Source organism: Jaculus jaculus, chromosome 8 (assembly GCF_020740685.1).
Source record: "Jaculus jaculus isolate mJacJac1 chromosome 8, mJacJac1.mat.Y.cur, whole genome shotgun sequence".
Classification (NCBI taxonomy): Eukaryota; Metazoa; Chordata; class Mammalia; order Rodentia; family Dipodidae; genus Jaculus; species Jaculus jaculus.
The window spans coordinates 124879261-124902717 of NC_059109.1; the positions used below are offsets into that span (position 1 = coordinate 124879261).

Consider the following 23457-nt stretch of genomic DNA (forward strand, 5'->3'; position numbering starts at 1 on the left):
AGTCATGAACACACCAGACGCCTGACTACGGTAGACCATTTTTAGCTACAACATTTTTCTCATTTCCTTGGGGATATATATACCTGAGGTTTCCTTACCAGGGGATGGGTAAAGAGAGATAAGTGGAGAAAAAGCAGGTCAATCAGTCAGACTCCTCCAACAAGGAAGAGGGTAGCACAATTCCTGCTCACTTCCCTTGGGTGGGAAGGATGCTAACAACAGGGGACATCCCACCGCCAGCCAGCCTTGGGCCCAAGCGGTGACTCAGGGTGCAGAGCTGGGTTACTGACAATGAACAACGTAGACTGAACCTGGAGCTGCCAGCGCAGATCTGAGCCCCACCAAGGACAGCTGAGTGGCGATGTCACTCATACTCCCTGGGGACCCCTTTTTGCCTGCAAGATCCCCAAAGTCATCATAACTAGGTTTCCTTGGTGGCATTACACAGGGAGAGAAGGTCCACACAGTTGTTCCTAAACTGCCCATCGTACAGGGAGTCATGGGGGCTGAGTCTGGGGGGATCCTGGGCCCTGGGAGAAGTGGCCAGCCCCTCCTCCTTTCTTCCTCCTTTCTCATAGGCACTATTGCAAACCTTTCAACAGGAAGAGAAAAGAGAGAGGAGGCAGAAGATGTATATGAAACTTTCCAGCTTGGGGGGGGGAGGTTCTTGGAAACCCTTCCCCCAACTTACGTGACCTTTTCCTATTTATTTAATTTTTAATATTTTATTCATTTATTTATTATTTGAGAGACAGAGAGAATGGGAGTGCCAGGACCTCTGTCCACTGCAAATGAACTCCAGATGCATGTGCCACCTTGTGCATCTAGCTTATATGGGTCCCAGGGAATCAAACCTGAGTCCTTTGGTTTAGGGAACTACCTTAGCCCACTAAGCCAACTCTCCAGCCCTACTTATTTAACTTTTTAACATATTTTTGTACATGTATGTGTGCATGCATACCAGGGTATCTTGCTGCCACAAACGTACGCCTGCCTAGCATTACATGGGTGGCTGGGGAATTAAACCTAGGTCAGCAGGCTTTGCAGGCAAGCTCCTTAAACCTATGAGCCATTTTTCCAGCCCCTTATTTATTTAATTTTTTAAAATTTTTATTTATTTGAGAGAGGGAGTGAGAGAGGCAGCCACTGCAAATGAACTCCAGACACATGCACCACCCTGTGCATCTGGCTTAAGTGGGTCCTGAGGAGTTGAACCTGGGTTTGCAGGCAAGTGCTAAGGCATCTCTGCTAAGCCATCTCTCCAGCCTTTATTTATTTAAATGTTCTCCCTATATAACGAGACTGGTCTTGTATGGTCTGTGGGTGAAGACAAGATCATTGCATTGAATCCCAAGTGTGACTGTGCACTGGCATCATGGGGTGGGGGTGTAGCAAGTGAGGTCATGGATTTCCAAGCTCCACAGAGATGCTTAATTGGGTATCTGAATTGAGTTCCGGATCCTGGAAAAGCATATGCAAAGCCAGTGGAGAATCAAGTCAAGAGTGGAACACCTTCCTCACTCAAGACTGCTGGACTCCGGGAGCCTTGGGAGTCATTAAGAGAACCTAGGACCCGGGGGCTGGAAAATGGCTTAGTGGTTAAGCGCTTGCCTGCGAAGCCTAAGGACGCCGGTTTGAGGCTCGATTCCCCAGGACCCACGTTAGCCAGATGCACAAGGTGGCGCGTGCGTCTGGAGTTTGTTTGCAGTGGCTGGAGGCCCTGTCACGCCCATGCTCTCTCTCTCTCTTTCTCTATTTCCCTCTTTCTCTCTCTGTCTGTCACTCCCAAATAAATAAATAAAAATAAAAAAAATTAAAGAGAACCTAGGACCCACTCTTGTCATATGCAGTCAGCTTAGCAGTAGTGAGGACTAGATCTGGCAGAGATTGTGCCCAGCACGAGACCATGGGCACCAAGACTCCTCCCGAGCCACCTCTTCTCTGGACTTAAGCCTCCCTTACTTCCCAGACCCCTCTTGAAGCTTAAGGGTCTCTCCTGTGGACAGCTAAGTGCACATACATGGCAGGCAGGTGCTCTCTAGAGCCTGTGCGCAACAGCCTGGAGGTCCGGGCCCTGCGGAGTGCTCACGGCTACTCGGGGGCAGCTCTGCTCCACACGGGATGGACAGAGGAGGAGGCGAGGGACGCAGCTACTGCAGGGAAGAAGTAATCCAGGTCACCAGGTTGGGAGGAGACAGAACCCACAACTGCTCCCCACTACTGTGCAGAAGAGGCTGGGGCTATTTATAGCCCGCCAGCCGTATGCGTCTTGCATTGCAATGCAGGGCCAGGCATGGAATAAAATCCTGAGGAGGTCTGTCAGTTTCAAGTTTATTTATTTTTTTTATTTTATAGGAAGACTAGTGGGAGAGCAGGGACAAAAATGCACCGTGGCCTATTAGGTGGAGCTGCCTGTGAGTCTGGCTGGCTAACTCTGCAGACAACAGCCGAATCACATATTACTGTGGACCTGATCCTAGAAACAGTTATGCCCGTGAGACCAGCCTGTGCAGGACCGTTTAAGGTGGTTTTGGGTGATGGTACCATCAGCTTACAACACAGCATCACTACATGACCCTGCTTTGGTACAAACATGTGCACCCGGACATGCTCACACTCCTAGAAACACCTTATAGGGACACATTCGACATTTGAACTAGAGGACTGACTGAGGTTGTTTTTATTTTCTTTATTTTTATTTTATTTATCTATTTGAGAGACAGAAAGGCAGATAGAGGGGGGAGAGAATGGACATGCCAGAGCCTCCAACCACTGCAAATGAACTCCAGATGCATGTGGCCCCTTGTGCATCTGGCTAACGTGGGTCCTGGAGTATTGAACTGGGATCCTTTGGCTTTGCAGTCAAATGCCTTAACCACTAAACCATCTCTCCAGCCCTGTTTTTATTTTCTTTCTGTTTGCTTTCACTGCAGTGTTCCTGAATTTCCATCATGCCACACACAGTGTTCCAAGACTGAGCTTGTAAGATCCTCGGAAACCGTGGCTACCATGTATTTGTTAGCGTGCAGCCCTCATGAGCTACTGAGTCTCTCATCTGGGCATCAGAAGAGTCACAGGACCTTTCCCAGAGCTCCATTCTGGTGCTGTGCACATTAACCTGCATGGAGCTTTTGCACAGCATTGGGAGAGGCCAACAAGAACAACACGTGTGTTTCTAACTGGGAGACCACAATGCCGCTGTCTTAAAAGTTAAAATGGCTGGGTGTGGTGGCGCATACCTTTAATCCCAGCACTCGGGAGGCAGAGGTAGGAGGATTGCCATGAGTTCGAGGCCACCCTGAGACTCCATAGTGAATTCCAGGTCAGCCTGGGCTAGAGTGAGACCCTACCTCAAAAAACCAAAAAAAAAAAAAAAAAGTTAAAATTATAGGGCTGGAGAGATGTCTTAGTGGTTAAGGTGTTTGCCTGTGAAGCCTAAGGACCCAGGTTCGATGCTTCAGGTCCCACGTAAGCCAGATGCACATGGTGGCACATGGTGGAGTTCATTTGGAGTGGCTACAGGCCCTGTTGTGCCCATTCTCTCTCTCTCTCTCTCTCTCTCTCTCTCTCTCTCTCTCTTACTCTCTCTCTCATGCACTCTCTCTCTCCCCCTCTCTCTGTCTCAAATAAATAAATAAATAAATCAGAAAAAAAGTTTAAAAGACCTAAAGAGACTACTAGATTAAGAGAAGAAAATTTTCCTTAAAAAAAAAGTCAAAGTGATAAATGACAACTCTGCCCTTCTTGGGAATGAAAGGAGCCCCAGCAGAGCCTGGATCCCAGCTTGGGGTGCTCACAGCCAAGTTCCAATTACACCCATCTAAAAGTGTGCGAATGCCTTCCTCTTCCCCCTCCATGCCCGATCTCTGACTCTGGGAAGGATGGCTGGGGCAGAGGCTAAGTCTCACCCATCTCAACAGAGGCCCATGAGGTCTGAAGGTGATGACGTAAACCTGGCCTCTAAGCAGCAGCTGGCCCCAGGCAAGGACCCAGGGCTTTGCCTGACCCCCACACTCACGTCCTACCATTCCAGGACACGTAAATAATGTGCCTGCTTTGTCCCCAGAAAGCCCCTCCAGGACCTCCTGTGGCTGGTCACCTTTCAGTCTGGTAAGCAACTTCTGATGAGCCATGGTGTGCTTGGCACCCCTCCTCAGTGCAGTGCTTTTACTTGCCCAGTTGTCTTTGGTCCTTGGCTGAGGGGTGCCCCAGAGCCACAGAAGCACCCAGCACTCTGCTGGTGGGTATTGGCTGACTATGAAAAGATCACTTTAAAAGGGGGGGAGAGCTGGAGAGATGGCTTAGCAGTTAAGGCACTTGCCTGTGAAGCCTAAGGACCCAGGTTCTATTCCCCAGTACCCACATAAGCATGCAGAAGGTGGCGCATGATTCTGGACTTCATTTGCAATGGCTACAGGCCCTGGCACACCCATTCTCTCTATCTGCCTCTTTCTCCCCCCACACAATCTCTCTCTCTCTCTCGCTGTTTCTCTCTCCAAATAAATAAATAAAAATATAAAAATAACAAAGGGCAGTTTGGAGCAGTAACCATAACAGACTCAGGAGCCAGACAATTCGGGATCTGAACTTAATGTTGAATGGCCTATCCTCTCTGGGCCTCAGTTTCCCCATCTGTGCAATAAACATGACAGCTCTACTCCCTCCTGGCCTGACTTCTCAGTAGGATAAGCCATGATGAGGGTGGACGACTATTCACCATAGAGAAGGGCTTAAAGGTCAGTTCAGCGTCCCAGAGTGTCAGCACTAACCATTCTGCTCACGCCTATGGCTCCTCTGTGGTTCAGGTCTGAGCCGTGCCATGAACTCTCAAGGACAGGCCGTGCTGCAAACAAAGGTGCTCAGCTGAGGGTGGCGAAGGCAAAAATGCAGCTGTGCCCATCCTGCTGGTGCTGGACAGGAGCCTTTTACCAACTCACCTTCCCCAAGAAGGTAGCGGTCAGGGTTGGGGAGACATAGCTCCCACTGACCTGCACAAAGGTGCCAGTTAAACCATCACCCGGGTTCAGGATGTGGACTATGACCAAGGGAAGGGCCATGCTGAACCAGCCTGCTCTCATTCCAGAAAGGGACATAAAGGCCCCTATGCGGGGCTTGGGCAGGAATACAAACGAGGCTTTCATACTTATCCTAAATATTTAAAAGTTATAAATCAGGGCCATTAAATAAAATATGCCCCATTCTTCTATTCTGAGAAATATGCCTTCATGATGACCTTGAAGGCCAGGACAAGCTCAAATTTAGAATCCCAAGTCCTGAGGCTGGCCATTAAGTGAGCAGGGTGCCTGATCCCAGATACAGCCCCTCCCCAGCTCTTCACTTCCAGCCCACGATACGCATTTCCGTGTCGTGCTTATCGATGCAAACAGCACCTGGTTGAGACATCAGTGGTAGATAAAGTACACCCTTGGGAGAATGAATCCCAGGGAGGGGTCTGGATAGACCCAGAAACTAGCTCAAGCCCGGCAGAGCAGGGAAGTCTGGGGTCTCCAGACCTAGGCCATAACTAGCATGAAGGGGCAGGTAGGTATGCCCCTTTCTGTTCCCCTCAGGCTCCCCATGCCTGAAGAAGGACCTCAATGGAGGGAGATGGGACAGCAAGCAGCCCCGGGAGGCTGGGATCTCAGAGAGGGCGGAGAGGCCGGGCTGAGGCAGAGCACAGAGCCACCGGCAGCTAGCTCTGCCACTCACCCGTCAGGTCATGGGAAAACTCAGAACAGCGTGGCATGGGCCCATCCTTTTTAAGATTGTTTTACCGAATCCTTTTACAAATCTGTTGATCAGGTGTTTAGAGGTGAGCTGGGTAGGAGGTTTCTCTTTCTTCCCCGCACAAAGCCCAGGTTTAGGAGTTCAAATCCCATGGTAAACCTGGACATCGGAAGCTCTAGCCCAATTCAGGGCATTTTCTTGGGGCTGAAGACACACAGCTGGTGTCAAACCCTCCAGCCCCAACCTTTAACTGAAGAGTGGTTTTCCTTTTGTTTATTATTTTAATTTTTAAAAGAAACTTAGACAGTCACCTCCGGAGAGAAATTACGGGTTTCAAGAGTTCTTGACAAAGAGCTCCATTCCAGAAACGTACAGCCAGCATTTTAAATTTGGTTCTTATTCACTGCTGGAAAGTATTAGAATGAAGATTATAAATTTAATAATGTAACACGGCAGGAACTGGCCCAGCCTCGTCTCCAGGAAAGTAATTTGTTCCTGCCTTCCAGCCAGCACTTCCCAGCCCCACAGCATCTCCAGAGCTGCCCGGTGACACACTCCTGACTCCTCTCTGTCGCTCCGCCAGCTGGGATGCTAGACCATCCCCACCCCACCGCAGCTGAGGACCCATTCTGGGTTGGGGATCTGTGTGAGGAGAGACAGTGCGTGCAAAGGGGACCAGCCCAGGGTCTCTAGGCTCCCTTCCTCCCTCTACGACCACAGAGTTCTTTAAAGATTTGCAAAGTGGGGGCTAGAAAGATGGCTCAGCAAATGAGACTATCTTCCCACATAAGCACAAGGGGCTGATGGACATTCTCCACTGGCCTCTGTGCACCCACAGGATATGCACATCTACACACTCACACACACACATACACACACGCACACATGCACGCATACCACACCACACACAGTGCACATTCACAAAAGAATTTGCAAACCCCAAGCTTGAGAGTTACATCGCATCCCTGTTAAAAACTTCAATAGGGGCTCCAGATGTTCTTAGGATACACCTTTTTAAAATTATTTTTATGAGGGCTGGAGAAATGGCTCAGCGGTTGAATGCTTGCTTATGAAGCCTACGAACCCCCAGTTTGAGGCTTGATTCCCCAAGACCCACGTAAGCCAGATGCACAAGGTGGCACATGCCCATTCTCTCTCTCTCTCTCTATCTGCCTCTTTCTCTCTCAAATAAATAAAAAGAAAATGAATTATTTAAAAAGTTATTTTTAGGCAAGTCAGAGCAAAGGTAAGAGAGACAGAACTGGTACACCAGGGCCTCCAGTCACCGCAATCGAACTCCAGATGTGTGCACCACCTTGGGCACATGTGTGACCTTGTGCTTCTGTCTTACATGGGATCTGGGAAGTTGAACACAGGTCCTTAGGCTTCGAAGGCAAGCACCTTAACAGCTAAATCATCTCACCAGCCCTTCCAGCTGTTCTTAAGCATGAGATCCTTGATTTTAGTGATGTAGTACAAGCCAGCTTTCCACCTCATCAACCACTTTTCCCTAGGCTTTCAAAAGACTCTGTCCTGAGGACTGGAGAGATGGCTTAGCACTTGCCTGTGACGCCTAAGGACCCAGGTTCGATTCCCCAGTACCCACATAAACAAAATGCACAAAGAGGTGCATTGTCTGGAGTTCATCTGCAGTAGCTGGAGGCCCTGGTGCATCCTTCCTCTCTCTCAAATAAATAAGATTAAATAGACTGTGTCCTTTTCCAACCTCGGGGCCTTTTCTCAGCTTCTAACAATGCCAAGAGCTAATATTTACTGAATACTGCCTATAAGTCAGGCACTGGGCCAGGGCTCCCGAGAGGCTCCTAACCTTACACTCTGAGGCAGGAGCAGAACCCAGCAGCTGAGCTCAGACTTTAGCCCAGTGATTGTGGGTGACTTGCTTTACCTCATGGTGCCTTTGTTTCCTTATCTATAAAAGAGACCTTATAAAAGGTGCCTTAGTTTCCTCATCTATAAAAGAGAGAGAGTAGTTAGTACCCACCTCAGGGTGACTATGGGGCTTGAATGAGTGAACAGAGGTGACACAACAAAAAGTGACTGGCACCATATGAGTAGAGAGAATTAGCATGGACTCCCCTGAGAAGAAAATTAACACAGAAGGTGCAGTGTATGCACGCGTGAAGGCAGCGTGGTTTCCTGACTCTGGGGCCCTTGATATATTTTTCCTTTTTCTTTTTTGTTTTCCCCTTGTGTGGTATGTATGCGTGTGAGCTGAGTGAGTCTGTATACACATGCTCATATCTAGGTGGAAGCATGTGTGTGTGCGCATGCATGTGGAGGCAAAAGTTCAATGCCAGGTGTCTTCCTCAATCATTCTCCATTTGATCTTTTTAACATTTTATTTATTTATTTGAGACAGAGAAGGGGGCAGGAAAACGGGCATATCAGAGCCTCCAGCAAATGAACTCCAGACACATGCACCACCATGTGCATCTGGCTTATGTGTGTTCTGGGGAATCGAACCTGGGTCCTTAGGCTTCACAGGCAAGCACCTTAACCGCTAATCCATCTCTCCAGCCCCACCTAATTTTTCTTTCTTTTTTTTTTTCTTTTTTTTTGAGGGGGGGGTTGAGGTAGGGTCGCACTCTAGCTTAGGCTGACCTGGAATTCACTATGTAATCTCAGAGTGGCCTTGAACTCACAGTGATCCTCCTACCTCTGCCTCCCGAGTGCTGGGATTACAGGTGTGCACCACCACCCAGCCCCACCTTATTTTTTAAGGTTTCTCACTGAACATGGAACTCATGGACTTGGCTAATCTACCAAGCCAGTGTCCTCCTGTCTCCTTCTTCTCAGTGCTGGCATCACAGCAACACCACACTTGACTTGCATGCAATGTTGGGGATACAAACTCAGGTCTTCATGCTTGCATAACAAACACTTTATTGACTGAGCACCTCCTTAGCCCCAATTGTTACCACAGCATGTCCATTGGAAAACAGATGGAAGACACAAACTACCAATAATCCTATTATGGAGAAGTGATTATAGTTAGTATTCCTCCCTCCCTCCCTCCCTCCCTCTCTCCCTCCCTCTCTCTCTCTCTCTCTCTCTCTCAAGTGAGTGAGTGTATGTGGGGGCAGTGTCATAGAGAAGTAGAGTAATAGAGAAAAACAGAAATGGGGCGGGGGACTGGGACAGCCACACAGACTGAGAATCCAGAACTCCACCAGCACTCTCAGAACTGTGCTCTGGGCATGGTGGACTCCTGCCCCATCTCACCCTGCCCACCTTCACAAGGCCATCTCCACTCAGCCCTCACCTCAGGCCTCAACTTATGCCTCTGTCCTTCCCCAGGTCAGCTCTCTGTGTGTTTTCAGCCACCCTGCACTTGCCTCCCGTGGCACTCACCACAGTAGTGATGGAGCCGTCACAACCACCATTCCTTTGGGCTGTCTATGTCAACACCCCCCACACTGTGAACTGCATAAAGGCCAAGGAGACGGCTGGCTTCATGTCCCCAGAACAGGGCCTGGTGCCAGCAGCCACTGGAGAAAAAAAGAAAAGGAAGAACTGGGTGCTGAAAAGAGAGGGAGAAGTTTGGGGTCCAGCACTGCCTTTCACATCCAGTGCCCTAGATGGTCGCTGGAGAAAGCGAAATGCAAAGGATCGTGGGAACACCCAGCTCCATCAGAAGACAGCTGTGCTTGGCAGAGCAGGGAGAGGCCCACTATGGAAGAATGGCCATACCAGAGACACAGAGGCAGAGAACCCAAAGAGGAACATCAGGTGGGGCTGGGGATTTGAACACTCGCAAAGGCTAGTTCTGTGTACACACAGCACCGTGAAGACAGGTTACCTGCTGCGTTACAGCCACACTTACACAGCTGATGAGGAAATCACATTTCAAGAGAATGACTTGCCCAGGGCCATCCAACCGGCAAACTAGCAGAAATGAGATCTCAAATCCAGGTCACCCTATGACACATCCGCTCCCCCATGAGCCATCTCCTCCCCTCAGACAGCCTGCTGGGCCTCCTGCCCACCGCTCCAATTCAGGCCAATACTCCATGAGGATGGGTGAGACGGAGTGCATCAAATGCTTCGTCCAACACATTGGGTTTTGTGTTTGCAAGGTGCAAAGCAGAAGCCAGGACAGACGCCCTTCAAAGGGACACCTGGAAAGAAAGCCACCAAGAAGCACTAGATACATAGGTAAGTGCATGAGAAATGAGAGGCATGGCTCCGAGCCGCATGCCAACCTGGCAGTGGAGGCCTGCCCCGGCCCTCTCACTGGCTGTGTGGCCTTGGTCAAGACATGAGTCCTTCCTCAGATGCCCTTCACCATCCGCTGCCTACAACAATCAAGCCCACCTGGCAGGAGTGTGGACAGGTAACCTGCAACCATCTGAGCATGCTCAGCACAGAGCTGGGCTTCCCTGCTCTCCCCAGCGGGTAGCTGGACCCCATCAGTGCCAGGCTCAGATGCCTTTACCGAGTAGGCCATATATCCTTCAATAGATCCACTGGTACTGGTTCAGTGCTGCCCCAACTTTGAAGAACTGCGCTGGGCTGGTGGGGCAGTTTGGGTCCCAGCTGTCTTGTCCCAAAAGTTGCGCCTGCTTCTCAGGTGGGGAGGCTCCCTGACGGAGAAGAGCTGAAGGCTGGCCTGTGGCGCCATCACTCTTAGCAAGTCCCTGGGAGCAGGCTGATGAGACTCCTTTCCACTTGGAAATCCCAAGCCTCATGTACATGCCAAATCCTCCCTTGCGAGAGGCACCCACCTGGCTCCGTGCTCAGTTTGGGGGTTCCTCCACCCTAACTCAGATGCCCAACAAAAGCTGGGCAGAAGTTGTAGCTTCCTGGAAACAGATGGCTCAGGGGTGGCCTGGCCCAGGTTGAGTGGGCCCCACAGGCATATAGTCCAGCTTGGTGCTGGCCAAGTCCATGAAAGAGGTTTCTCAAGACATGTGCTAAGGAACTAATTAATTTCCATTACAGGCCCCAATTAGTGACACATCCTCCCACTCACTCCCAGGGCGACTGCAGGTGGCATTTTCCAGGGACACCGAGTGCTGGAGATGTAGGGTACAGACTTGAAGCCTCAGGTGCCAGCAAGGCCCATCCATCATGGCCACTTGGCACATCTGGGGCGGGAAGGGAGCTGGGAGTATGAAAACACCAGTGCTGTTTTGGGCTTTATCATTATCTTTTTTTTACATTATTTTTATTTATATTGGGGAGGCAGATAAAGAGGGAGAGAATGGGCATGCCAGGGCCTTCAGAATATTGCAAATGAACTCCAGATGCACGTGCCACCTTGTGCATCTGGCTTACGTGGGTCCTGGGGAATCGAACCTGGGTCCTTTGGTTTTGCAGGCAAGTGCCTTAACTGCTAAGCCATCTCTCCAGCCCCCATTGTCATTATCTTACTGTGAGATTTGGGGCACACCGAGATTCCTCTCTGTTCTTTGACTAAGGGAGCTAGAGTCAGTTACCTCAGAGAGCCATCCAGCTTAAAGATTCTGAGCTATGAGAAGCTAGCACTCTTAACTCACTTCTAGCATGTAGCAGACTCTCTATAAATGAGTCATTTAATTCTCCTGACACCTTTGAGGCAATAAGGGACTATTTTACAAATGGCTCAGGGGGGTTAAGTAGCTTGTGCATGGTTGCACAGCCAACCAGTGGCAGAGCCAGGATTCAAACCCAGGCCTTTTCCTGCAATCATGCTGCCCACCTAGGATGATCTGGCCTCTCGGGAGCCTTCACAATGCCTGGCCCAAGGCTGGATACCACCATAAGTGTTTGATATAATTTAGTAACAAGAAAAGACTGGACGCATTAAGGATCATCATGGTGGCTATGGGGTGAACCTGCATAGTGGAGGCAGGAGAGGGATGCATGCTTCCTCTGATGTCCTTTGGTGCTGTTTGGCTGACTATCCATATGCATGTTTTCATCAGTGACAGCAGCATATGGGGTTTTGAGAGCAGGAAACAGTGCTCATGCTAAGGAGGGGGCAGGAGGATTAGAAGAAAGGGTGCCCAGGACACTCCTCACTGGGTATCTTTCATGCATTTAAAATGTCATAGCATCTGCATATGCTAATCTCCAAAAATACTTTTAGATGGATCCAATGAGCCACCCACCCACCAAAGACCATCTAAAGAGGAATTCTGGCAGGAAGAAGTCCTTGATGAAAAATAATCGCACAGGTAGTTGAAAGGAGGACACTGGACTTGGACAAGGGTCTTTTCTCTCTGAGAGACTCTGGTTGTAGCTAAACCAATCTCACCAGACCCCTCTTTACAGACAGAGACACTAAGGCTCAAGAAGAAAGTGGAAGTGAGCAGAGGAGACACTGAGGTTCACTGGATGCCCAGAAAACTCCTTGCTTGAGCCCTAACGCGGGTGGCCTCTCGGGCTCCATGTGCACACCGTGCGCACGCGCACACCAGCCAGGCGTCCCGTCCCCAGGCCGCAGTGCACTCCCATCCTCCGGCCCTTCTTCCAGCTAGGCATCACCTCATTCCAGGAAGCCTGCAGCGGCGGGAAAGGCAGCAACTTCCGTCTCCCGAATGCCTTCCCCGTGCTGTGCAGGGACTGCCTCAAGTCCTCACCGGACCTCCGACTTGCACGGTGACATTCCGCAAAGCTCAGAGCTGAAGCCCAGATCAATTCCCTACAGTGGATACTCCGGGTTACGGGGAGAGAGACCTGCAAACCCAGTTACTGGGCCTCTGAAGTCCAGGCTTTGTTTTTGTTTCTGTTTTTTCTTTTTCTTTTTTGCTACATTCTTTGCTACACTCAGAGAAAACATCTTCCTCCCAGAGAGAAAGTCCCCTCGGCTTGGGTCACATCTCACATGGAAAAAAGTTTTTTTTAACATGTGTACGTGTGTGTGTGTGGTGTGCATGCATGTTTGTATGCTTGTGACTGCATATGTATGTGACAGTGCCCATGTGTACACATACATGTAGAGCCAGAGGACAATGTCATGTCTTCCTCAATTATTTTCTACTTTTTTTTTTTTTTTTTTTGGCTTTTCGAGATGGGTCTCATTAGCTCAGGCTGACCTGTAATTCAATATGTAGTCTCAGGGTGGCCTCCAACTCATGGTGATCCTCCTGCCTCTGACTCCCCAGTGCTGGGATTAAGGACGTGCACCACTGTGCCAAGCTTTTTTTTTTTCCCCTGAGACAGGGTCTCTCACGGAATCCAGAGCTCACTGATTCAGCTAGAACGCCTAGGCAGTATGCCCTGGGGGATCTTCCTGTCTCTGCCTAGGCGGTGCTGGGATCACAGCCCGCCTGCGTGGGGACAGGGATCTAAGCCTCAGGTCCTTGCACTCATGCCCCGAGAGCTTTACAGACTGGGTCATCTCCCGAGCCCCTCTGAAAACGGTTTTTAAGTACCGTGATTGTTGTCCTGAGTTGTATTGAGCTGAGTGAGAACTTCATCTCTCGAGGCCTACCTCCCGCTAACCCTCCACGTCCGTAGAAACTGGCTAGTGACCCCTTTCTCAAAAACACCTCAATAAACTGACTCAGCCAGCCCCTTGGTAACACTTCCCAGCAGCATGCCTTCCAAATCCATGATCCCTTTGACTTACTTCTTCCTAATAGAGGCTTGTCCCCAAATGAACCTTGTGTTGTAACACACAGCCCTGCTTACCTTTCTCCAGTGCTGGAGGGGGCAGTGCCCTGTTCTGCCCAGGAAAGGATGCTAAACCTGAGTCCTTAGAGTTCCTAGAGATGCCCACATCCAACAGTCTGGGCCTGATGCCTCTGCCAGCCATGTTAGTGCGGTCATCATCCGATGTCATCAGCTGTTCAGATGGCCTCCCCAAGGATTCATGGAGCCTCACCCCAAGTCCCAGGCAGCTGAGGCTCTTTTGGATCAGAGACCGCAAAGGCCGCAGCTGGGAATGAATTTAGTAGCCAGCAGCCCGGCATCTAAGACACTGGGCCGTGTGTTGAATATGGCCTTTGCTTTTCTCTAACCCAGTGGGTCTCCAGGGAGCAGCTCCCCCCCCCGCCCCCCATCATCGGCCTCAGTAGAGCACAGACTCGGAGCTGGTGAGAAATAAGGCTCTCGAGGCCCTGCCCGACTGATCAGGAAATGCACTCTGGAGTCTGGCTATGAACAAGCCATCTTCTGGCGAATTCTGGGGCTCACTGGAAACTGAGCCACCCCATTCTGCACCAAATTGGCAGGACAATCACAGCAGTTGCCACTGGCTGGAGCCCTACTGTGTGCCAGGTACTGAACAATGAGCCCATCAGTCCTCAACACTGAGGACACCTCATGTGCCTATTCTGCTCTGGGCAAGTGCATTCATTCATCCCTCATCATAACCCTCTGAAGCAGTGTACAGGGGGAGGAAGTTGAACCCAGAGAGGCAAAGCCACTAGGCCAAGGTCCAGGGAGTGAGGGAATCAGAAGCCTTACTCTCTGTTCACCATGGAAGACCCCAGGTTCCCTCTCGGCTTTGTCAGTTTGAGAAGCTACCAAGCTGTCCAGTGACAGGGAAGGGGGCGGGGGCAGACGGGATGAGCAGGGAGAGCCGTCACCGACTCCACAGCACCTTCCAGCTACAGCTCCAAGGAAACCATGCTGGGTACTTAAAAACACAGCTGTCCGAGCCCAAGGACGGGACTGAGGAGCACAAGGTCCTGGTCTCCCCTGACTTTACCCAGTCTGAGGTGTCTCTGGACCTCAGCTCCCTACTCCATGGTCCTTATCATTGTCCTCCAGTAATGATCTGCCCTGCCTGCTCTCTTCTCTGATCTCTCCTTTCACCTGGAATCTCTAATCATGCCTGTCTGCTTTCTGTTCCCTAAAACACCAAATCACACTGACCTCAGGACCTTTGCACAGCTGGTCTCTCTGCCTAGAATACTCATAGTAGTCCCACTGCTGTTTTTTGTTTTGTTTTGTTTTGTTTTGTCTAATGTCACCACCTGTATAAGCTGTCCCTGACTACCTTAATGTTATCTCCTGTCTAGTCACAGTTTCATTTTCATGCCACTTAACAGGATCTGAAATTATTTTTAATTGATTACCCAGTAATTATCTGTCTCCCTCAGCCCAGAAAATAACTCCATGAGAGTAGAAAGCACGTCTGATCTGGCTCCCCGACACATCTCCATCACCTACAATGTTGTATAGCACTAAGCAGCTAATTAAATATTAGCTGAAGGAATAAAAGTCAGAAGAGAAAAATCTGGACTTGAAGGCCAAGAACTCTTGGACCCTTACCATGTGACCTTGGAAAGTCATTCTGCCCCTTTGAGCCTCAGTTCCCCTCCGTACTTAACAAGAAGAGTGGACCAGATGTTCCCCAAGAGTCCTTCCAGGATGGCTAGTCTTGGAAAGCCAAGCCTGGAACCCACCCAGTTGGTCCATCCATAGCAGGCACCTGGCCAGTGTCCTGGCAGTAGCTCCTCTGTCCCCACCTCCACCCAGGTCCCTGCCCAGCCAAACGGCCCTCTCACTCCCCCACCACAGAAACTGTTAATGAAGTGCGCACTGCTAAATGCAGTTACAATTACGGGGGCTAAGAATAAGGCGCTGACATCAGCCTCGTCAGTTTCCGAGTGAATCAGAAAGGGAGGGGGGAGAGAGGAGGGGGGGTGGCGCTCCAGAGCTGTCAAGTGGAAATAGCACAGCGTTAAATATAATCCAGCCCTGGCCTACATCGTTCTGCAGAGGCAGGTGATGGCTGGGCCCCCAGGGCCAGGGCAGACAACTGGATCCTTCAAGGAGGCCAGGCCACCACAGCTGCGGCTGGCCAGCTGATGGGGCTCCTCCAGGAATGGTGGCCTGGAGCAGACTGATGGGCCCTGGGAACAGAGGACTTACATAAACCTGAGCAGGGGGGCCCCTATACCCCAGCCTTGGTCACCTGCTATTGTGATAGACAGCACAAATACAGTCCCTGAAGTTGGCATAGCCTCTTGCCACCTGGGAACTCACTCCATGACCAGAGTTGGAAGTCGACACAGCTGAGTTGGGATCACCGTCATGCGAACAGCTCCAGCTGCCTGGTTTTCCTCATCTGTAGAATGGGTGCGTCAGCAGCAATGCCTGCCCCTTTGGCTGCTATAGGAGCCTGTGGATTGTGCAAGACGCTGGGCATAGCTGAGTGAGCCCCAAAGAGATGCTCCAACCAAGATCGGGAACCAGTCCCCACCCCCTGAATGCAGAAAGGTGAAGGGACTTGCTTGTAACCACAGGGCAAGCATAAAGTTAAATTCAAGCCCTGTTAACACACACACACACACGAAAAAAATGGAATGATGCAGACCCTAGGGTCGGAAGGTAGTAATGGGTTTCTTTCCAGCGGTTTTAAGAAGATCCTGGTGATGGTGGGTAGGAGGAAAAGGCTGAAGACAAACAGGAGAGTGGGGCAGCTGAGGGCGAAGCTGTCTCCCCATCCTGCTCTCCTCCGCAAGCCGCTCCCCACTCAGCCTCCAGCTGGAACTCTGGGCCTGGGGGTGGCGGCTTGGGGAGGCAGGCAGAGCCTCACTCCAAAAAGGAACCAATGAGGATGGACCCTTCCTTCCTCCTTCCCTCTAAGCAGAGCCAGATGGGCCCTGGAAGATGCAAAATCAAGGAAGTTGGAGCTGGAAGACAGAGAAAGCACCCAAGAAGGAAAGCACAGGAGGGTGGGATCAGAGCAGACCTAGCTGATAGGCCAAAAGCATCTACATAATGGAGAGTGTCAACCTTTGCATACCTGGCTTTGCTGTGATGGTTCCTTCAGAATAATTTCTTTCTTATTTTTTGTTTTCTGGGGCTTTTATTTTTGGGGGGGGAGGAGTTTCAAGGTAGGGTCTTGCTCTAGACCAGGCCTGGTGAAATTCACTATGTAGTCTCAGGGTGGCCTTGAACTCATGGCTATCCTCCTACCTCTGCCTCCCAAGTGCCGGGATTAAAGGTGTGCACCACCACTCCTGGCCTCCTTCAGGGTAATTTGATTAGAATGGCTTGACCTACACTCTGACTTTATACCTCAGTGTGAACCATGGACATACCTGGTTTGACTCAATACCACACTTCCATTATCCGTATCTACAACAATCCCGCCCTCCTCCCAAGTTTAAAGCTGAGTGTGGTGACACAGAGCTGGAATCTCAATGCTCAAGAAGCTGAGACAGGAGGATCATGAGTTTGAGGCTAGCTTGGGCTACATAGTGAAATTCTTGGCAGTTATGAACTACATTGTAAGACCCTGTCTCAAAAACAAGCAAACAAACAGAAAGATTATAAATGAACTGGGTAGCAAATGGGGGTGGAGAGCAGGAGTGGTAGAGAAGAGAGACAGGAACTGGCTGCCTTGGGGTGAGGGTGGGAGTGGAGGCTTCAGGCGGCCTCCACCAGGAAGGACTGTCTATGATGTCCCTCATCACGATGCAGCCAGCCCCCTTCTATAGTAATGCACTCACTTCTGTTCCCATCATCTCCAGGGGAGGAGGAGGGGCTGCAGGACATTTTGTTCCCAGATATAGCTCAGGTCACATTTCAAGGACAAAGTTAACACCTGGTCTGGGGGGCTAGGGGGAACGCCACTGAAACTGGGAGGGGGGTGAGATTCCAGTGCAGCCATTCCAGGTGCCTGGGGATGAGGGCAGGAATTGGAATCCTCTTATTGCCCCTGCCAGGAAATGGGTAGCTCTGCTTCACAACCCAGAAGTAACTCAGACAACCACCTCCATTTCCCCTCTGTCCAAAAACAGTGAGCCTGGCAAAAGGGTGGGGGGAGCTGTGATACTACTTTGTGGATCTCATCCACCATGCCCCCCCCCAATCAGATTTGGTCTGAGCGGAAGAGGGAGGTGCCACGAAGGGCTTTGCAACCCAGAGATGTGGCCCGAACTGCTAGGAGAGGGACCGGTAGCCGGCTGGTGTTGCCATGGTAACTTCCTCCCTGCGCTGGATCCAAGCATCCATCCTATGGGCAAATCAGAGCTGGCTGCTCTAGCTTCTCCGCCCTTCTCCTGGGCGGGGGGTGGGGGGGATCTGGATGCCAAAACCACTTGGTCAGACTCAGGAACACTATACTCAATTCCATACCTAGATGCAACAGCTCCCTTTGGTACCCGTTAGAAAAGGGGGGGGGGAATCAATCCCTGTTCCCCAGCAACACCCCAGCGCACAGAGGGGCAGAGTCAGACCTGTAGATGTGCTGCGAATGAACTGATCAGGAATTGCAGGGAAATGGACAGCCAAAATGCTCTCCACCTTCACTTGCCATGCAAGCCACCCCCAAATCCCCACTTTTAAGCTGCTTCAAGGAAGACGAGCAGATGCAGGGTGTGGTGGTGCACCCCTTTAATCCCAGCATTCGGGAGGCAGAGGTAGGAGAATCGCTGTGAGTTCAAGGCTACCCTAAGACTGCAGAGTGAATTCCAGGTCAACCTGGGCCAGAACAAGACCCTACCTCAAAAAAAACAACAAAAATAAATAAAAATAAAAGAAGAAAGAAAGAAGGAGGGCCAAGCTCAGCCTCAGTCACTACAACAATGCAATAAAATTAGCTGATTAACTTGATGGCAGCTAATATTTTGAGAATGATGCTTTCCCTGTCCAAACTCACAGGATTTTTCTTCACAGCCCAGAAACAACTCTCACTTGGCAATGAGAGAGATCAAAGTGAACACCAGGGCAATCTATCTCACGCCAGGTACTGTGCTAAGTCCTCTGTGTAGCAAGCAGTATAAATAAAAGTATGTGTGTCTGAATCAGATTACCCCAGTTCAAACCCTACTTCTCTCACTTCCTGGCTTAAGTGACCTTAAAGAAATTACTCTGTCTGGACCTCAATTTTCTCATCTGAAAACGGAGGTGTTAATAAGACATTAATTTTATGGGAGTGCTTCAAGAAAGAAATTGAGATAATACATTTATACCTAGAAAGACATCAAGCCCAAGGGAATCATTTTCAAAACACTGACCCAATGGAGAAGTCTGTCTTATTATCTTCTTCCCCATCTGCATGAGAAAAATGGGGTCACATATCTAACTCCACCCCACCCCGGAACTCCCTAATTACAACCCATTCCCAGCAAGTCTGTACAACAAAGGCATGGGTGCAAAAATGCCCCCGAGTGATTGGCTCTCTAAAGCCCTAGCATCCTGAGTAACAAGGCAGCATCCCAAGAGATGCACCCAGAGCACATGAGGAAAGATGCCTCTTGACAGGCATTCCAGCAACCAGCAGTGACTAGCCTCTTAAGTGTCAAGGGCAGTCAGAAAGAGGTGAGAAGCGGGCAGCTTCTGTTGCCTACACCTGTGTCTAGGGCTCCTCAGTCCAAAGCCCCATTTAAGGTTAAGGCAAAGTCTCCTCCACCCATTCCTCAGAACCCTAGCTGAGGGTGGCATGTGAGCCCTGAAGATGGCTCTGGTGCGACCTGATGAACAGAAGAGATGTGCTGACATCTGTTGGAAGCTGCAACAAAAGAGAGGCTCTCAGATGAGCCCAAGGCCTGTCAGGGTCACACTTCCGAGAGATGGAGCCATCGGTAACAGACTGGCAACAAGAAGGCCCTCGAGGGGAAAGAGGCAGGTGGAGCCCAAACCCGCACTGACTGCCGCCTACTGAGCCACTGTCTGTCCAGGAGCCGAGAGAGCTCCATTCCAACTGCCTTTTAGAAATGGGTTCAGCACGGTGCCATTCTACAGAAATAACATCCAAAAGGCTGCTTTCAAGAGAAAATTAATGACTTTGAGGAGATCAGGAGATATTAAGCACCAAGACAACAGTCCTTACTTTCAACCTTCACCAGACCCTCGTTATTCTCCTGGAAATGAAAGTAGACTTTCTCCCTCCTCCTCCTCCTCCTCCTCCCAGACAACCTTGGAGACGAGCAGACCGGGAGCTTGAGATGTCCAAATGGAACCCTGGGCTGTCAGCCACTCCCTGAGGCCTCCTCACCTGGGAACCATTTTCTACACAGTGAGGTCTGGCTTTTTAAAGCAGCCTCCTCCGGGAGAAAGGAGAGATACTGGTGTTCCGCTGGAAAGAAGCGGAAACCAGCCTTTGGTCTCAGCTTTACGCCTGCTACGCTGGTGACCTTGGGTTAGGTACACAAACACATATGCATGCACACCACACACCAGAGCTCCAGTCATACACACACACACACACACACACACACACACACACACACACCTGGGGATAGAAAGGCTAGACAAAATGATTTCTAGGTCTCTTCCAAGAGAAACATAAGACTTTGAGGGAATTCAGTAAGGGGAAAAAAAAAATCAGGCAGACCTTTAACAATCCTGCTAATATTTCACAAAGTTATCTGTTGATTAAGGGAAACCTAGAGCAAGTCCAGTGCAGAAATAATAACCAAGGTGCCTGACCCACAACATGGAGTATGACTTCGGAGAAAAACCAAAACATGCCTGCCTCTGATGCTCCCACACACCCATACTCCTGCCCAGACTGGTTGTTGAGACCCAAGTGGCCTGCTGAACCTTAGGAAGGCACTGGGACATCAGGCCATGGCTGGGAGCCTGCTCACCTATGCTGATGGGCCCTCTTGCCTAGGCTCCCTCTCAGCAGTGGCTCCCTCCCCCACCCCCACCCAACTAACCTGATTCATATTCTCCTCCCCCCCCACCTCAGTTCCAGAAGAGGCCACTGTGTGAGGGGCCCCACCCCCTTTCCTCCTCACCTGGTCTTGTCCAGCATGGTACTACAACCTCGCCTGGCTGCACCAAATCAGAGAAGTTAAGTTTCTGAGGCTCAGTTATTGGATTTATGAAATGGTGATTCCATAAACTGTATTTGCAGGTCATCTTGACCTCCCTCCTCCCTCCTCAGGTCAACAGCAAGACAGGTCTAGGAGGAGTCTGCCTTACCTTCCCCCACGCACTCACTATCCACTGCCTCTAAGAACTCTCTCCCTTTCCCACGTTGCTCCCACAGGTGACACCCCTCCTGCCATGACAAAATCCAGACAGTAGATTGACTTGACAATGGTCCCAGCAGACAGGCAATGGGAACCTGGACCCTGGGAGTCCCTAGAACTGTATGCTAAATTTCTTGGGTGGTGCATATCTTTTGAGAGATAGTCTCAAGTCTCAAGATGGTCTTAAAGCCTTCTTGTTCCTCTCCGCCCCTTACACTCCTCTCTTTCCGTTGTCCTCTCACTGAATTCAAATACTTCCAAATTACCAGCTCACAAAACACTTTTAACTCCAGCCTCACGTCATACAAGACCTTGTATCTAAGGCACTGTCAATCCCCTGTTTACAGATCAGGAAACCGAGGCTCTGTATGGCATGACTTGTCCAAGGTCATAGCTTATAAATAAAAAATGAAGACTGGAATCCAAGTCTAATCCAATGTTGGCACTCTTTGGAGGAACTGTTGCCCAAACCTTCTAGCTACCACCACCTGTTGTTGGATCCTCTTCCTTCTCTCAGAGCCAAACCCACAGCTCTCCTACCCTCTCCCTGGTCCTGAGGCCAAAGATCAGGTTTACCTACATCTCCTGGCCCCTGAGCTCTAGCTAAGGTTTTGCAGGCCTGAGAGCAGGAGGTTGGAGATACAAGATGGTGGCTGGGCTCAGCCCACCCAGAAAGACCACTGCAGGGTGGGAGAGGGGGTGACAAGAGCCCCTGAGGTCCGGGCACACACTGGGGCGCTAATGTAGACTTGGCAGCGGTGTCACTCATTATACACCTGCCTCACACATCCCTGGGGAACACCAAGAAGAATGAGGAGGAAAGGCCAGCAGATATATCTATCTGCCCAGTTGTGCCACTGCCCGCACCAGTTCCATTAGAACCTGGTGTGTGGAACTCCAGAGCGCGCGGTGGGGGGGGGAGGGGGGAGGGAATGACAAGTGGGGACACTCAAGCCCTTGTCAAGGGTCTTGGGCATCTGGATGTAGCCGAGACAAAGACGAGAGACTGCGGGGGGTGGGGGAAGAGCGGATCAGAACCCCGGGGATAAAGCGGTAAAAAGCCCCAAGGTTGGAAGAGTGGGCAACATACACAGTGGAGACTCAGGGGTGGCGCCTGGTGGGGTCGCGAAACGCGACAAGAGGGAGTCCAGCAGGCGCAGGTGAGTAGGGAGAGTTGGGTTCAGGGCCCACCTGCGGGAAAGGGGTGAGTGCAGACGATCCGGAGGTCCCCCCCACCACCACCGCGCGCCCAGCCCCGAGGGACACAGAAGGTTCATCCTAGACTCCTGGAATCCCCGAGGCAGGGGTTAGGAAGCCACCCCCAGGGTACTGATCCGAGCTGGGCTAAGGATGGAGGAGAGAACAGGGACCGCCACTCAGCGCGCCCCGGGGTCCGGGAGTGGGCCTGGGCATCTGGATCCCGGGACACTGGCCCTGGGGTGGTGGTGATGGTGGGTGGTCGGGGAAGGGTCTGCCACGCTCACCTGCGTCCTCATCGTCGAAGGAGTTCATGCACGGGAAGTAGATGGCGAGCGCCTCGAAGGAGGCGGACAGGCTGAGGCGGCTCTGCGAGCGCTCCATGCCCGCGCCGGCTCCGGGAGCCTCGGCCGCGCCGCCGCCGGCGCCGGCGGCGGCGGCGGGCGGCTTGGGCAGCTTGGCCGCCCCATTCTTGACACGGAGTACGGCGCGCGGCGTGGTGGCGGCGGCCCGGGGTCTCCGCGGCGGGGCTGGCGAGCCGAAGGCGGGCGGGCTGGCGGCGGGCGGGCCGGCGGCGGCGCGTGGAGCCCGAGGCGCGCAGTGCTCCGGGCGGCGGCGGCGGCGGCGGCGGCGGCGCAGCGCGCTCTGGCCCGTGGCGCCCCCCGCCGGCCGCGCGGGGCGGGCTGGAGCTGCGCGCCGCAGCCAATCAGAGCGGTGCGGGGGGGAGGGGCGTGGGAGCCGCGAGGGTGCGGGCTGCGCACTCTTCCTGCGGCCGGGCGCGGGGTCCCGGGGCTGAGCCCCTCGGCCCCGTCCCGACCTCCCAGCGCTTCCCCCCCGCCCCACACACACACACACACTCCACGAGGGTCAACCTCAGACTCCTTCCCGAGGCACGTGGCTGGTCACTGACCCAGACAGGCCTCACCCAGAGTCACCGATGTGCCCTGAGACACCATCGCTCAGCCTTGCATTGCTCCGGGCTGCCACGGAGACCCTCAGGTTCGCAAGGGGCATCGCAGATCACCCTAGCTTCAGGCCCAGACAACTGGACACACACACACGGACACACACACACACACACACACACACACACGCATGCACTCGTAGAGATGTGCGGGTGCATACTCTCATTCTAGAGTCTAGGGACCTGCACTATACTGAGGTAGGCAGACACACATCCTCTCTCGCGCCACGGTCACAAAACCCTCAGAACTTCAGACACGCACACACGGTCTCATGCACCCACACACACGAATTCAAGCACGCACGCGCGCGCACTTGAATGAGCACACAGCTCTAGCCTTGAGACACATACATTCAGCACCCTCCCCGTGCGTCTACCTAAGTGTCAAACGTTGGGACAGTCACTCTCAGACACACTCATACCAACATAAGGCCATACAGACTCAGTCACTCCCAAGGACGGATGAATAGCCACCCTCGGATTCAGGACTCTGAGACACCGCAGCTGGCTCACACTGGCACACCCACACGTACCCGTATCTCCACCCACAGTGACCACAGTCCTCAGATTCACACCCACAGGTTCAGGTACAGCCCTGGCATAGACAGAGCCAAGCACAACCCCAAACCCACATTGCCCTCCCAGCCTGATGGGACCAGACCTTCCCCCCTCCACACTGAC

At 51.7% G+C, this 23457-nt stretch overlaps 1 protein-coding gene across 1 annotated transcript in view; it reads right to left on the reverse strand.

The window, feature by feature from the left end:
* Rims4 (regulating synaptic membrane exocytosis 4) overlaps positions 1-22211 on the reverse strand; it is a 71830-nt gene extending 49619 nt beyond the window's left edge. Inside the window, exon 1 of the mRNA XM_004669314.3 lies at positions 22100-22211. Within this exon, the coding sequence (XP_004669371.3) occupies positions 22100-22196 (97 nt within the window). The 5' untranslated portion in view covers positions 22197-22211. The remainder of the gene's footprint in view (positions 1-22099) is intronic.
* Positions 22212-23457: the final 1246 nt, after the last annotated feature.